The sequence below is a fragment of the Styela clava genome, chromosome 15 (assembly GCF_964204865.1).
Source record: "Styela clava chromosome 15, kaStyClav1.hap1.2, whole genome shotgun sequence".
Lineage (NCBI taxonomy): Eukaryota > Metazoa > Chordata > Ascidiacea > Stolidobranchia > Styelidae > Styela > Styela clava.
In genome coordinates, this window is record NC_135264.1 from 5,718,495 (window position 1) to 5,735,547 (window position 17,053).

Consider the following 17,053-nt stretch of genomic DNA (forward strand, 5'->3'; position numbering starts at 1 on the left):
TTCACGGGCGCCATCCCCCTTCATATGATAGGAATTTCATGCGAAATGTGGAGCCTCCTGTTAAATTATTGAAACTAGAGATCCGTTTTTATATATATATTATAGTTAAGATTTTTTTTCAATTTATTTTTTTTACTCATGCAATCTTTGAGCTCAATTCCGGTAAGTGAACAAATATAAATATATCGCAGAGGCTGTCTGTTTCACATGACCAGTAACACTATGTTAGGCATCGGTTGTTTTTGAGATAGTACCAAGTCGTACTCCCCAATGCCTTAGATTCAGAATGTAAAGACTTTAGCTTGCCTTCTTAGAACAAGTAAATAGACGAGAAAGACGCGTGTGTACGCAATTTGATTCTGATAAAAAAAAAAAAACAGGCGAGGTTAAGCATTTTTCCTAACCTTCCGATTTCTTTTTGTATAATTATTTTTTGTAGTTTTATTTGAAATAGTTAACAGATTATAAAGGATTTGAATCAGAGAGTATAAAACTAATTTAGAAGATAACGCAAAAAACGCGTAATTTACGTTTGGTAACATTTTTATTAATTTATTTCAACGTGGTCAAAATATGTAGAAATTTGGACAACGTTGAAATTTTTTGATGGATCAAGATTTATTGTTACCAGTATAGGTGGCATTCACAAAAAAGATCGAAAGACATGCAATTGAAACAGTAATGAAAAAAAAACTACGCTAAGAGTACTAATTAATCAGTTGTATAGGTATAGCGAATATACAAGCAAAAAATTAACCGTAATATTCCAAGTGAATATGAATAGCAAATTTGCAAAGTATCTATTCATTAAAGTATTAATTATTATTATATGTCTTTGATAAAAATATGCTTCGAATTAGTTATCATATACTTTTTTGTTTACAGATAAATTAGAAGTAAGATGAAGTCATACATATCCATCGTTTTTGTACTTTTATTATGCAGTTGGTCAGTCGTTAGCCATTATAGTCAAGAAGATACTGGACACTGTACAGCGAAGTACGAATCCTGCAAACTACATCAAGAAAACGTTGAACGAGGAGAATGATGTACCAATCAGATAATACTTTCAATACCTTCAATAATACCTTCAATACTTATTCCTATGCATCTGGAATATTAAATTATTACTCTTATTACTCTGAGTGATATTTTAAAGCCAGCATCGTAATTATGTTTATCACGTCGCTTTTAATAACGATATATTGCATTGCTTGTATTACATTATAGATTTTACTACGGATGCCTTTCTATAAAATTCTTAAGGGCTTAATAGTTTTACATGAACTAGCTTGTATTAAAAATAAAATTAAATATATATACAGTGATTAAACGTGCATTCATTTCACATTTCCTGTATCCTTCATAGTCATTGCTCAAAGTTAATACTACAAAAAATATATGTTTCGTCAATAAATCGGTATAATTGTAAATTTAAAATTCAGAGCGTTATTATCCTGATAGCTGTCGAGGATTACACAAACTCAATTCTCTTTCTTGGAATAAAACCGGAGGAGTTTTTGAAATCTATCCTACCCCTGTTTCTGATAAGATTGAAGTTTACTGTGATCTCATGACAGATGGAGGAGGATGGATTGTGAGTTAAATCGATTCATTGTTATTTATAATTTAACAATTTTGTCGCGTACTTTTCTAATATTGAACACGAAATGGACGTATGGATAGTTTTGATATTATTATTTGTTATTGTTGTTGTATTCTTTTTTGTAGTTTCTTCTAGTTGCATTTTTCTTAAACTACTATTTTTAGTTATTTCGAAAATTACTGTGGAACTCTTTTGAAAAATTGATCGCTATCGCAAGTATATACCGTATATTTTAATATAAATCTCCGAGCGCATCAGTGATCGGAAATCTATCTGATCAATCTTTTCCATGAAAACTCATGCAAGCACACTCATCCAGACAAAGGTGTCAGATTAAAACTATCCCAAATCTTCGTACAATTAAAACTAAATCGATAAGGTATATAATTAAAAATAGAATGTTTTACAAAGGTATTTCAACGTCGAATGGATGGCTCTGAAGACTTTTATCGTGGATGGGATGATTATGTAAAGGGGTTTGGAAATACGATTGGAGAATTTTGGTTTGGTGAGTTTTTTATTCACTTGAATGACATCAACCTTATTTTGCTGCAACAAGTTCCTAAAAATGTTGACAATTGAAAAATGCTCGAGATATACTTCATCGCGTCCATTTTAAATATATATATATATTGATTCCTACCATGCAACCTTCAATGGTTGACGAAAAACTCCTGATCATAGTATGAAACATGAAACTTATGCAAACCAGAAACTGGATGACGATATTCTATAGAATCTATACAATCTGGTAAAAAATGAAAATTAACTCGCGGCAACTGTTAGACGTAATGACATCAGTCGATTACGTGAAGAGCACCATATATAGCTATGTGGACAACAATTTTAAAAGCCCGTATTTGTGTTACTGATATACATTATGAAGCCAGTACATTAAATTTTTAGGTTTAGAAAATATCTATCAGATGTCGAAAGATAAGACATATGAACTCAGAGTAGACATGGAAGACTGGGAAGGAAACAAAGCCTATGCAAAATATGGGTATGATTTCGAACCTTCAATTTAATGTAAACTTTATAATCAAGTTTATAAATGTATGTTTTTATATATCCTATTTTTCTAGAGCATTCTCGATCGGTGATTCTTCAACAAATTATCGCTTAACGGTGGGTCAATACAGTGGAAATGCTGGAAATTCTTTAGAAGACTCCTATCAAGGACAACCCCTATACATCAAGGACGACCCTTCACAACGAAAGACGCAGATCATGACATAGTATCTTACAACTGTGCCGACACTTACAAGGGAGCGTTCTGGTACGGAAATTGTCATGCAGCAAATTTGAATGGGCTGTATATCAATGGAGGAAATGTGAAATATGGAATATCTGTTACCTGGAAAGCTTGGAAAGGCTATTATTATTCTCTGAAATTTGTTGAAATGAAAATGAGGCAAAAGCAGTAGCCAAATTATGCGATGAGTTTACATACAATATTTCATTATTCAGCATTTGTAAAATACAAACGTTTTATCTCCGCGATTCAAGTAGTTTTAATGGTCACAATGGCCATATATATGATTTTAGGAAGTGACAATGCTCTTTTGGAAATCCGATAGTCTGTTTACAAAGGGTCTAGCCACCCAAGGAGTGTTGTATATACTTTATCGCTGTCATATAGACAGCGAGATTGGACTTTATGGCAACTGAACAAGATATATACTGCCAATGGAGTGCAGTGCTTTATGTAAAAACTTGTCCAAATTAAAAATGGTAATAAATGTGTATAGACCTGTATAATGCTTGTTCTTACAATTCTGAAAACAATTTATTTGAGCGTGATGATAATCTTGAAAATATGAGATATGCTAATACAAACAAATATGAGATAAAAGTAAAGAAAATAGGTCGAAAAAGATGTAGCGTAAGAACATCGCCTGTATGAAGAGACAATGGACAACATCCGTTCGATTAATAGGCTAAGGTAAAAATAATTAAAGTGAGTAGACGTTAGAAACATAGGCAACCAAATCTTTCAAATTTATGTGCAATAACCCTGAATATTGCAACCATGGTGGAACCAACGATTGTGCAGCCGTGCAGTTTCACGAACACGCAATCTTGCCAAGCAAGTAAAACCCTCCGAGGAATTGGTTTGCTATAAAGCCACATAATTAGTTCGATGGTTTGCTCTCATAGGTAAACTTTAATATCCAGCAGAAATGTATTGATTAGATAAAATACAGGGCAACAAAAACACGACCAACCTTAATATCAGTGATACAAAAGGAGCCTGTATTGGGTTACATTGATAGGGGTGTTCGGAGTCAAACATGAATAACCGGATGTCTACTTTGGTGGAAAAATTATCAGCTTATATTATGACTCTGACTCGACACACTACTGTACACGTCCCTAATGTAATATAAGTGAATAACAAAAAGCTAAATACAGTCCCGCGACAATTTCTTGCACAGATTTCACAAATTATACACAAGGTTTTGCAAGCTAACGCAAAAAACCTTGCTAACGCTAGCCATTTAGGTATTAAAATTTAAGAGCTGAAACGCCTCAAATTTTAACTACTAATTAAACTAGATTCCAATCTGACTCCAGAATATCAAAGAATATGGGTTAGCGTGTAACTGAAATAGCTGTTAATTTGATATAACAGTAAGGATCAAGCGAATGTCTCTATAAGATTTTATTTCCATCGATATTATATGACAATAAACTTATGACACATAGACAACTCATACTTCTAAATTATTATTATTGACAGATGAAATTAGTTAAACAATTGTTTTCGAGAATCGCTTTTTAAAAAGGATCACATATATTTCATATTACTCGTTAAAATCGTCTTTCTCTTTTTTCTCTTAAAACCATCCGTTTTCACGGGGCAGGATCTTGCTCCGGCTCAATTGTTGCAAAACAATCCACATGATGGAAATCCATATACAAGAAGATGAATTATGCATATTGCTAATAATCAAATGCGAAATATTCATTTTGGCTACATTTAATTTCGGAAGTCAATAATAGAATGTTATCGAATTTTCCAATATTATGACGTTGAAAACTATTTTTAGTGTTGATGTCAATTTATTCAAAATTATCGGTTAATTTGTTACAGAGCATTTAACAGTATCAAGAAATGGACATAATGTATTAGATATGTGATGACACGTAAGTGAACCTTACGATTCCCTTATCTGATTAACACATAGGTTTATGTTTGTGTCGTACGAGCTCGGGTTTCTACTAAATTATATGCTGGCAGAAGTTTATGTTAATTCAATAGAATTATATATTTTGCAAAATAATTAGGATAAATATACACAGGAAATAAACGCTCCACATTTGGGTGAAAAATTATTGTAAAATTTTGCATGTTTACTTTTTGCTGCACCTATTGCTGTTTATAATTCAGATATCACGAATATCAACTCGATTAAGAAAATGACTTACTATTCCTTTTTACATACGAGTCTTTATTTTTAGAAAATATGATAGCATACAATGCGCCTAATTCTTTTCTTGATATTACTCTACCCAGGTTTCAAGCCTGATTACTAATTCATTCATAGTATACGGTCTTGAGTATTTATCCGAAATGTTCCATTTGAGTTTTGTATACTTTTGATTCGTATAATTTGTGAAACCAGTGCAAACAATTGTGACGAAACTGTATTTTGCTCCTTTCTATTTCCTTGTGTTACATTAGGGACAGATGAAGGAGGATGGAGAAGAAGAAACACCATAGTTTTCAAACATAGATATAATTTGATTAGATGAGACTAGGACAGGGAATGAATGGGTAATCAGTAAATCGTTCTTGGTCTCGGGTTACAAATAATTTTGACGGTTAACCGCTATTCCAGGTATCATTCCCTTTTCAAATGTACACTCATTTAATGATAATTAATTTGCACATATTTTTCCTTGTAATAAAACTAATGGGTGCTGCCAATAAATTATAACGAATACATATTTCGGAAATTATGACTGATGATGACAGTGAATAAATAGTTCCCAATCAAAATATATTGTTCATAAATCAACCATATTCGAATTACAATAATTTTAACAATGGCTATTGAATGCAAGTTTACAAATGCCGATTCTGCAAACGAAAATTAATATTTACGAAAAGTGCTGCCGACGCTTCACTGAATACAAAATTTAGACTTAAATTTATCATTCAAATTATGTCTGATTTCAGTATCAATAAGAATATAATACTTCTCATTATAATAAAGTAGTTTTATTCTTGCTAGTTACTAGACTAATCCATCAGGACAGTTACGAGTAATTACTACGCCAAATTTACATGAAAATTCTGTAAAAAATAACTTAACAAACCCAATTTTCATATTATCACCCGTGAATTGAGGCAATGCTGTTTTCTCATGTGCTTTTAACACCAGCCGTTGTTAACTGACTCATTTAGTCCAGTTAACTGTCAAATTTTAAGTTTTTTTATTAAATTTCCAGTTATGTAGAAAAGCTAAACTTGCTTATGGATTTGAATTGAGATGATTTCCATAACTGAATAGAATTTTTATTGTAAGAAATTAAAACGTTCGGTTTGTAGATCACAGGTCTCTGCCACTTCCTATCTCAAGAACATTCAAATTGTCTGTAACAGTATGAACGAGAAAGCTGTATTATGGAAACGCGTCAACTCAACACATTGGCCCCGATGTGGTATCCGCTATGAGATATTAACTGCCTTCGACGTACTTTTCAGAAGACCATTATATTCATTGAATCTAGCATTACGTTCTATTCAGTAGGATGTTTTTTCAAACAAAATTAGGCATATCTTGAAGCAGTTCAATGACCGGAAAACAACGATTAGAATAACGTCATGGTGTATTTAACCGCCCCAGGGACAGACTGGAGCGAGCTAAATGCATTCGAAAATTAAGTTACCAACTCTCGTAAATAGCTGAGAGTGTGTAGAAAATTAAGATCAGACTTCTGTATTAAGTTCATATTCATAATAATATCTTAAATAGCATTAGGTGTAGCAGAAGGTACACAGGCGTAATTGAACGACAAAATTCCAGTTAAATATAAACCACTAGTTACTATCACTCTAAGAAATTTTTACCGGTAATCGCCTGGCATTACATATGACAGGGATGCAGCTGCGAAACTTTAATGCAATTTTAGCGTAAAAATTACAGGAATTTCCGGTAAAATCGCCGTTAATCACCCGTGAATTTCGCAGGATGTTACTAGTAATCCTTACAAGTTTTTTCCGGTAATTATTACCGGCAATCCGTAGTAATATTTACCGACGCTATCCTGTAAATTTACGTTTAAAATCCGGTGAACTTACATTCAAAAACCCGGTAAAAATCACCGTTATCCTCCTGGCATTACATTTTACCGGACATAATCAGTAAATATTACAGGCTATTATAAGAAACCGAATTTATTTACAAATAAAATGAAATTGGAAACTATGCGAATGAAACGGAAAGAAATTGTACAACAGTGATAAACCATGAAGAAAGAAATGGTGAAAACAGTAATAAACCCTGAAGAAAAAAATTGTATAAAAAAAACAGTGATAAACCATAAAATAGAAACACTGAGGAATAGAATGAGTGAAAAAAAACCTAAATTTCATAAAAACAGCTAAAACCTGAAAATGAGAAAATTCCAAATTTTTATATGTCAAATGGATAAGTCACATTATCATCTGAAATATAATTTAAACAGTGAAAAAGTGTAATCTGTCCAAAGCAGTGCAAGTTTCTTTGTATAAAGTTTGTGGAAGTTTTCATTGTTGATGGTATATTGAATTATTGGAATTTTTCCAGTAGGGCCTGAACTTTTGGGTGTAGTCTATTTTCATCAGTCTTCTTTTTTGAGCGGGGGGGCATTGTCACCAATTCCTGCGAAGTATCTGAAATGGAATGTGTAAACAGGTTCAACGACAAATATACAAAAATAAAAATAACTTTTGACTAAGTTCTAATATTTTTAGCATTAAATACTTGCCGCCAACCAATCTAATGCCCTTGCAAGCCTGAATGCTCGCAGAGTATATCTAATTAAGTGATAATATGATTGTTAAACTAGCATTCAGAATAGCTCACCGTTGTACAAACTCGTACGTTTTCTTTGCCTCCTTCGGGTTTTGCATATTGAAAACGTAATAAGATCCAAAGGCGCATGTCACTGCATCGAAGAAATCTGCACATTCAATATATAAAGACTTTTCCAATATTACATGTAGCTTTCTAGCATTGATAAGAGAGGTGCCTGAAAATATATTCAAATTATATTCTATTACAATTTTTATCAACATATATGCGTAAAGACCGGATATAAAGAAATTGTCTTTTTCCACATTGTGGGCACAAATGGCGTTCTGGATATTAGCCGTGATCATTCACATTATGTCAAAAAGCATGGGATGTCTGTGTAGATACAGAACAATATCATGAAGTGTATAGGTTATAACGTTTTTCTGATAAAATTAAACAAAAAAAACATTCTTACCACGAATGATAACTGTTGGTGTTGGCTGCACAACCTCACATATTCTCTCGTCTGTTACATCTTCCTATAGATGGATAAAATAAAGGATTGAGTAATGTATATGATAAAATATATCATTAAAATTCCCAAATATCACACCCCATATCGTTAACTGCCAGATGGACCTGACCAAATATTTAACTTACAAATTTAAAATAAACCTCACTAGGAAGAATAAGTAGTTTTTTTACACAATTCCAAAATTGTACCCACATCAAATATCTGGTAAATGGATGATAATTCCTCTTTGAAATAACATGCCAAGAGATCCAGAAATCTCAAAGTTTTTGGAGCTTTAGACTGATGCTTCTCACACTCGACCTTTATGGATGAAGCCAAGATCAACACCATCAGTTTCGAGAATTTTCAAATCATTCAGCAAAGGCTTGAAAATATCTTCAACGCTCGAAGATTCAAGATATTTTTCTTTCACCAGCAATACCAGCTGAATAGAGTTTATTTTGGATCGACAATATGGATAGATGTTTCCCAGAGACAAATAACAAGCCAGAATTTTATGCTTTCTTTTGGCAGATCCTAAGGGATTAACAATTTCGAAAGCATCTTGATATAGGATTATTTGAAGTCGAGGTAACGAGTTATTACATTGAAAAAATGTATTATTCATAATAGTTTCTCCATCCTTTACATCTACTTGATGTCCATCATTGCAAGGGGGATTCAAAAACTGTTGTCTGATAGAAGAAAATTTGAACAAAGCTCTTATAGACTGTAAAATTGGGACATATTCATAGGTTGCCGGCTCCAAATATTCACGGTTAGTAGAACGCCCTATATTGAAAGATATTGGTTCAACAAATGGAAATTGTCGTTTGTAAAATTGTTCAGGAGAATATTTCGTTCGGAGAGTGCCATCACTGATTGGATTTGACATTAGTGCATTAGAAACAGAACTCTGCAGCTCCTCAATTACGGATTCAGGAACACCCCCACTGGTTGAGATATTTTTGATGACATCCAACACAATTTCACTTTGTTTGATTATGAGCAATGATTTTTGGTGTATTATTTTGTCAATTGTGATACCGGGAACCAAATGTCTATATTGTAGAGATGCATAAAAAAGCGCACTTTGTTTATAAAATATTTCTGAAGGATTTTCTGATATTGCCACTGGTTCCACGTCGGAAAAGTTTGTTTCAGCTTCAGTATCTATGGATGAAGATGTTGCTCCACATATTGGATAATGTATGGATTTATGACAACGATAAATATGACTACAGAGTGATCTATAATTGCTGTAATCTTTCAAGCAGTTTATATAAGGGCAAATAATCACTGATCCAAATTTAGTATGAGTCTTCAAATGCTTCAAAATTTCTTTCAAATTATCTCCTTTGAAACTACAGGAAGCAATGCAGCAATTTTATTAACTTCCATGGATTATCAAAATTTAAATACTTTTCATGTGATGTTACTGTGTTAACAAAAATAAAATTGTGATTTTATATTTAGTCTACTACAATATTGTAATACCATAGACAATAATCAATCAATCAATAGAGCAGCGGTCTCAATATCCAGATATCACTGGAAAATAACAATCGGCTGTTTTTGTCACTAGATTTTAAACAGAAACAGCAGCTTACATACCGGTACCATACTGTTAGCTATTTTTGCCCTTCGATTTATAGAAAGTGTCAGAGAGTAGACAATATACACAAACATTTAAATGCTGAATGTACCAGAACATACCGCTACGACTGTACAACTGTAGTCTATCAGGATACGATATTCTATTACTACATTATCGGCATTCGCTGCAGATTATATGAACTCTGGAACAAATCAAACTTTAAAAGGGATGTACCGGTACACTTAATGTGACTTGCAGCCTTATACCAATACAGTCTGATAAAGTCCAGAAGTCATTGTACCGGTAGTTATTCTTAAGTTTAAAAAATACTTCAATAACTACTGAACTTATGTACCGGCAATCACTGAATCAGTTAAGACTATCTGTTAGGTACCGGTACCGTACATCACCAAAATTTTATTAGTTACCGGTACCGTAAAACCGGCTAACTTCGGATGATTTCACTATATTTTGAACAATATCTCCGCCGCATGTTGTTCAACTGAAGCCAAATTTGGAATATAATACATTGTGGCTATTCTCGTCTTGATAAAGTCGGTTCCATATCCATCAAAGCCTTTTTTCATTGAAATTATTGTCTTTATTCGTCTATTCTAAAATTATCACTTTTCTCTTTGCGTCAACTCGTCGTGAGAGAGAAATGTCTGCGTAAGCAATGACGCGTGACAACGTCGCTGAATAGACCTTACGCCGCCACGACCTGTCTTGCGTGTTGAATACTGACGTTTGTACGTGACGTTACTCTTGCCGCTTCGCGAAGCTTAACTATTTATTCTTGTGTCCTTTATTATAACTCGTATATATTTCACTAACTACTCCCTTTATTTTCAATGCAAGAAAAGGATTCACAAAAAAAAAAAACGGAAGAATTGAAAGTACCTAACACTGGTGTAGGTTGAAATTGAAATTATATTATGTTGTTTTATTTTACCAGAAGTAAATTGATTGATTGATTCTGAAAACCCACGCTGAGTGTCATTTGAGTAAGTTTTGGCAACTCTAATCGTCACCTATTAGTAGGGTGATCATATTTCCAATCCCTGGAAGGAGGACATATTGTTCGGTAGAACCACATCTCACCTGTTATATATCCATTAAATTTTCTAGGATTAAAAATAGAAGTGACAATAGACGACTTAATGCATTTTTGTCTTTATTAAAAAAAACATCTGCGGAATAATCGATTTTGTCCTTAGACCACGATTATTTGGAAGTTCCTCTAATCCTAAACAACATTGCTGGGTTATTTTTTGCAATATCGTAAAACTGGCTGCAAGAACTGTCGTTAAAATTGTAAACTAAAGTTATTATGCTAGCAACAGACTCAAATAGGAAGTTTTCGCGTTCTTTCGACCATTGTGGTTGCATTAAAGAGAAAATGTGCTCAACGTTGGCGTTATGCGCAATAATGCTGAAGTAATATTGTGCGATCTTTATCAGTTCGCTGTTAAAATCGCTGGTGCTGCAGGATTTGAAATATTCTGTCCATCTTTCATGTGCCATGAGCTTACAGTAGGAAACTGAATTGGATTGAAGTTGCTTTTCTACGAACTTGCATAAGTTTTGGAATTGGCCGAATTACTTGGCTTCATCAATCGAAACATGTTTCGCAAGCAGATACTCAACGCACGGTTCAACAATTCTCCACTCGGTGTTTTGGATCAGAAGCATCCAGTCAACGCATTTGAATTCCTTAAACGAAGCTGTCCATTTTTCGAGGTATTGTACGCATGACTCGTACAACAAAGCCACATCTGAGAGAAATACATCACATTCGCGGCCGTTTCATTCGTCTCTGAGTCTACGCAATTCAGATTTAATTTGGATTTGTATGAACATGTGTTTTTTTTTCTTCAATCGTAGATTTAACAGTGTTAAGACAAGCTTTGATTTTAATAATTGAGGCCTCTGAGTGTTCAATATGCCTAATTTGGCCATAAAACACAGCGACAAACGATTGCAAATGTTTTAAATACAACTCACTCACAGGATTTTCATGAAATCTTTTTAGAGCAACAGGTGGCTTTTTCAATAGACCGGAAATATGATTGCAAGGCAGGGTACAACTGAATCATTCAAGATAAACTTGGATAAAGTGATAGCCATATGGTCACGCAGTGGGAAAGCAGTTTTTTTATACTGTGTATCCACAAATTTACAATCCTTCAGTTCTTCTGTGCGTACAGTGTATATGCTGAAATATTGGTACGTTTTGTAAATAATATTTTCCACATCAATGCTCTTCTGATTGGTGCCATGGTGTGGACAGTTTTTCAAAACATGTGCAGGGCATCCTACCCCAATCAAATTTGGCAGGTCGATTTGCAATTGAAAAAATAAAAAATACGTTATTGCCCTTTCTAAAAGCCAATCCGCCAAAGTTAGTATTACAGTAATCGGCAGTAAATGAAACACATTCCTCAAACAGGTTCATTTTGGTCGAAGTTTCTTTAATTTCATTCGCAATTGTTGAAGATTTCTCATTCGTGGTACTTTTAACTTCAAGCAACTTAGACTGCAACCCACCATTTTTCTAGTCATAATATTGTACAACTATCGTGAAAAGTTTTGTAGCGTTATGATTACTGCCGTCTGTCGCTATTCCGAGATAAAAAATATCAAGTTGTTGAATATTATTTAAGGCATGTTGAACAGTCATCGAAGCTAGAATATTATGCACAATAGTTTCAACTTCCGTCCGAGCACAAGAATATTTTTTTTGAAATATTTGAATCTGGAAAAATCTTCTTTATTAGATTTGACGTACAATCGTTAGATCTGTAACTCTGGTGATGTTTCACACAGAGAAACGCCATTGTAGCTTCGGCTTATGATGATTACAAGTCTCTATTTACTTTTTTAACATATCAAAAATTGTTGGTTATATCAGAGCCATTATATAACTAGTCTGGAAGGCCGTATACTGATCTGTTGTTCACAGCGTCATCTATTGTTGGCGTGGATAATTCATAACCACAGCGTCGTCTGCAGTATATTTTAGGCTGCTCGCTGTTAACTCTTGAATTAACGGTATTCAAAGTTCGAATTAAAATGGATTTATCTGAGGAAGAAATGCTTGAATTTTTTGATGACGTGAGTTACATAGTACTGATTGCTTATCAAAATAGGTTTTGATCCTGAAAGAATGAATAGTAAGAGTTTATAGTACCGTAGTTTAATATATGAAAGTAGAGACCGTTTTTGTTTTGCTAAAAATTTGGTCAGTATTTTTACATCACATTTGTTTTGCTTTATTCAAGCACTTGGGCACTGTTTTAGACCCGATTTTATATATTTCACAGCTTGATGACGAGATAGAAGAAAAATGGGGCATATCTGTAGTAGAAATCGACTACGGAAATGTTGATTGCAAGAAGACACTGCAGACTGCATTGAATGATTTGAACATCACATTAAATCAGGAATCAACACTATGGGCAGATGTTATAGCGGCACAAAAGCCATATTCGAACAATTCTGAAATCTCTCATTTGGACCTGAAACGCATAATCAAAACTGCAGCACCAAAAATTATAAAAGAAGCGTTTGAAGTAACTGAACCATTCATGCAAACGTCAATAACCAAAGGCGACAAAATGATGATTGATGACCTAGCTGGGGGATTGCTAAGATGAGGAATAAAGCGTCTACGTGGAGAAGGTACTTTCTAGTGCCAAAACCAAGCTTCGAGGCGTGATCTTCCCAATTGCTTTGAAGAGCGCAATAGAGGCGGTCTCATATCAGCATCCGAAACATTTGTTCTCTTCCTAATCTCTGTGGAACGCGAATTCCGGTCTCAAGTATGCAAAAGGGCAGGGGCGGATTAAGCCCCTTTGGTGCCCTAAGCACTGAAAACTTTAGTGCCCCCTCATGTGTAATTTAATTATAAAAACAATAAACCACATAAGTGTATTATCCATTAAAAATAATCACAACCAACAGTAAATAAACAACTTTTACGAACATTTTTAGGTTTTTTAACTCTTATATATAGCCGATCTATATATCGGCCGTTTACTGCCGATAATATATATATGCAAACACGCAATATCGGGCCGATATATTGGTTGAGCTCTAATTCTGAGGAAGTGTGACAATAAAGATTCATGCCTCCAGTCTCAACGTGAATCGAAATGCCATAGGATACAAGTCACAACTGTAGTTTAAAATTTTACCGGTACCTAGTAGTCTACCTCAGAGTGGTTCAAGGTTGCTAGGTTGAAGGACCGCAAAAACTTTTGAGGAGGTCTCGCGGGCCGCAAGTCGGAGAAAACCCAAAAGTGATCAAAATACCGCGAATTTACTTACTTTAAATTTAATAAACAACGAAAGTTTACCGTTCTAATCAGACTATTATTATGTTGCATGGTTGGCGTCCGTTTAAAGAAGATATATAAAGCCTTCAGTTATTTTAAATTTAATTCCCGAGAATTACCGTTGTATTTTGCGCATCTCGCGTTTAATGTCGCTTCAAATTATATTCTTTCGTGACAGATATTACTCACACTATGTGATGGGCGAGGAAATACATTTCCGCCGTGTTCTCTTATGTCACCTTTCTTGCGACACTCATTTTATTACGAATTGTTATATTGAGTAATTTAAAAACAGCGTGAGCAAGCTTAGTGACATCGTCAAATACCAACCAAGTCAGTCTAAGTTGGTTTTCGGGACCTAGCTAAAAAAAACTGGATTACGCAGCGTTATGTCGGCTCTGCGTTTCGTCACTACTGTCACATGGCTGACGCTTGTAAACAGAGGAGTGTTTTTACTAAAATAAAGGCACAAAGCGTTAGAAAAAGGGTTTGAATTTCGGGATCCCAACCCCAGTTGGAATATCTAAAAAAAAAAACTCAAAAATGTTACTCCATTAGATACAAATATACGCTAAAATTATTCTGTGAGCCGCACGGAATGTATCAGCATCACAGAGTTTGGACCACCCTGGTCTACCTTATCAAGAAATTCCCGACTTTGCTGACCAATATATCGTTGAAATGCGATCGTGGAACCGCCACATAGGGTAAATAGTTCATTGGTCCAATTGTTGAAGAGAATAGAAATTTTTTCAAAATAAAAGTGTAACAACAAGGTGAATACTAAAAAGAAAAAACAACAACAATTTAAGAAAACGACTCATAGGCCCATTTCGTGTCCAATAAATAGGTTTCAGTATGTTTATTTTTAGTAAAGAAGGGTAATATGATACTAGAAGACAAAAAATAAGCGAATATTTCGAAGTTTGAGTCGCCTGGTGAACTCGTAATATTTTAATAAACACCGATAAACTATATAAAATTCTTCTCTAAAATTTCTGTGGTGTCCCTCTTTGCTTGGTCCCAGCACGTGCTTATATTGTTTAATGGTTAATCCGACGCTGCTTAGAGGTGATGTCACATTCAAATCAATTAAAGTATTCCTGGCGCCAAGAAGATCTTCCGCTGTTGGATATATGATGTTGGTGTATACACTCCGATTCATCGAATACCTGAAAAATTTGAGACTATGTTATAAATAGCTTTGTATTTCGAAAATAATTATTATAGTGAATATTGGTATGAACTAATCACGGCGCCACGGTTTCAGTTTTGAGACCTTGTTTTACACACTTTGGAATTATTTCATTTTATATGATTAGGGCATCATTTATTTTGTGCTGAAAAAGTACTATAGGTTTATTTCATTTAATGCGTTTGATGTTTCCGCTCTAAACTTGCGGTTGTATGCAAAGTAAAAGTTAATTTGTTTTCTGCACTTGTTACACTTCAAAAATTACCTTCAAATTTATTACAATCAACAGTCAGGATAAATAAACAAGAGAGCTATGCTCAAATATATAGACACGTTACGCTGAAATTCACTGTGGTACGGTACGGTAACTTACCAGCAGGCTTGACCACGGAACCTGTTCGTTGATCAAGTGATCGATATATGTTTGCGGAATCGCCACATGCTGGCAAATTCTGATGACGTCATAGCTCAAAATAAAAACGAATCTCATAAAGCTCACAGGAATATTTGGAATTAATAAAAGTAATAGCCTTCTAGAAAAAAATTCCATCTTTAACTACTGAAAATTTCAAAGCAATTGGTCCAGTAATCAAAGAGAAAAGCGACTTTTTAAAAACGTGTCAAAGAACAAGAACAGGAACAATAAGAACAACGACTATATTGCGGAAACTGGCTGTAATCCAATCACAGTGTTTGGTTGCATTAAAAAGTACTCCTATTATAGCGTTACAATCCCAGTGTAACGAAATGCCTTTACATATTATACATCCAATCACAATGTTTGGTTGCATTAAAAAGTACTCCTATTATAGCGTTACAATCCCAGTGTAACGAAATGGCTTTACACATTATACATTATAGAAAATGTCTACATTACAAATGCAGAATGATTCCTCATGACAGCGAAATTACAGCACAATTATTCAAACAGTCGTAGGAAGAATATTTTCCTGGTCATTTGCAACGTTTAATATGAAAACAACCAACAGCTTTTTTACCGACTTCTCTGTTGCAAAAGATGGTAATTTCAAGATTCCTCCCTGGATAATGAAGCCACCGCAAATTGATACAGCGTTAACGATTTATGGTACAACATGTTCACCAACAATACTTCAAACGTCATTTCTTGACCATACACACGAAAGATATCGAGACTATGTACAAGTATTTACTGACGGTTCGAAAAATCCATTTGGCGTAGGTGCTGCATATTATGTGCCTCAAGCGAAAATAGAGAAAAAACTGAAATTACATCATAAAAAGTATTAATATTCCGTGGCAAAAAAAGTTTGGGAAGCGCTAGCTTAGGGTAGGGATAGTGGGAGGAAGCCGCCAGCAATCATCTGGTACTAAATTATCCCCTACTAGATTTGAACCTGCGAATCCAAGCGGGGTAATCTTAGGTTAGAAATCAAGCGTAGTCCTAAGGCTCAGCACGATGCGCCACTCAACACGAACGTAGTCAACTGCAGTGCACTGACATAGATACTAAACACATTAATATACGTCTATACCCTTACGCTAGATGACAAAATCTCAGGTTTGTTCTTTATGGCCGTTCATACCTGTATCATGATCGCTTTTTACCAAGAAGTCTACTGTAGAGACAGACTCAAAGTGCTTCATACAGAACTAGAGTCTCCATTAACTATTCGTTTACTCAAAATGACATTAATAAAATTTAAGAAGCATCAAATACATCCGAGTTATTAAATAGAGTAATTTCAAATCACTCATTAATATTAATCGGTAAGTAACACATTGTTTTTGTTACGTTCTTATTGTGGGGCTCCGTA

At 34.2% G+C, this 17,053-nt stretch overlaps 1 protein-coding gene, 1 long non-coding RNA gene and 1 pseudogene across 2 annotated transcripts; 2 read left to right on the forward strand and 1 right to left on the reverse strand.

The window, feature by feature from the left end:
* Positions 1 to 493: 493 nt before the first annotated feature.
* On the forward strand, positions 494 to 1,553 carry LOC144411861 (uncharacterized). Its single transcript, XR_013468923.1, has 2 exons — positions 494 to 1,049; positions 1,446 to 1,553. It is a non-coding gene; the product is annotated as an uncharacterized LOC144411861 (long non-coding RNA).
* A 20-nt stretch (positions 1,554 to 1,573) lies between these two features.
* On the forward strand, positions 1,574 to 3,192 carry LOC144411814 (ryncolin-1-like; annotated as a pseudogene).
* A 3,803-nt stretch (positions 3,193 to 6,995) lies between these two features.
* Positions 6,996 to 10,781, reverse strand: LOC144411884 (uncharacterized). The gene is made up of 4 exons (XM_078109552.1): positions 8,342 to 10,781; positions 8,090 to 8,153; positions 7,684 to 7,849; positions 6,996 to 7,490 (listed from the first exon to the last, which is right to left on the reverse strand). The coding sequence occupies exons 1-4, from the start codon at positions 8,477 to 8,479 to the stop codon at positions 7,439 to 7,441; spliced, it is 420 nt and encodes a 139-aa protein (XP_077965678.1). The 5' UTR covers positions 8,480 to 10,781; the 3' UTR covers positions 6,996 to 7,438.
* Between the last annotated feature and the right edge of the window lie 6,272 nt (positions 10,782 to 17,053).

Coding starts and splice junctions, on each gene's coding strand:
- LOC144411884 (XM_078109552.1), bottom strand. CDS start 8,479: ATGGTGTTGATCTTGGCTTCATCCATAAAGGTCGAGTGTGAGAAGCAT. Junction 7,850..8,089: donor ACCAACAGTTATCATTCGTG/GTAAGAATGTTT, acceptor ATATATTTTCAG/GCACCTCTCTTATCAATGCT. Junction 7,491..7,683: donor ACGTACGAGTTTGTACAACG/GTGAGCTATTCT, acceptor ATTCCATTTCAG/ATACTTCGCAGGAATTGGTG.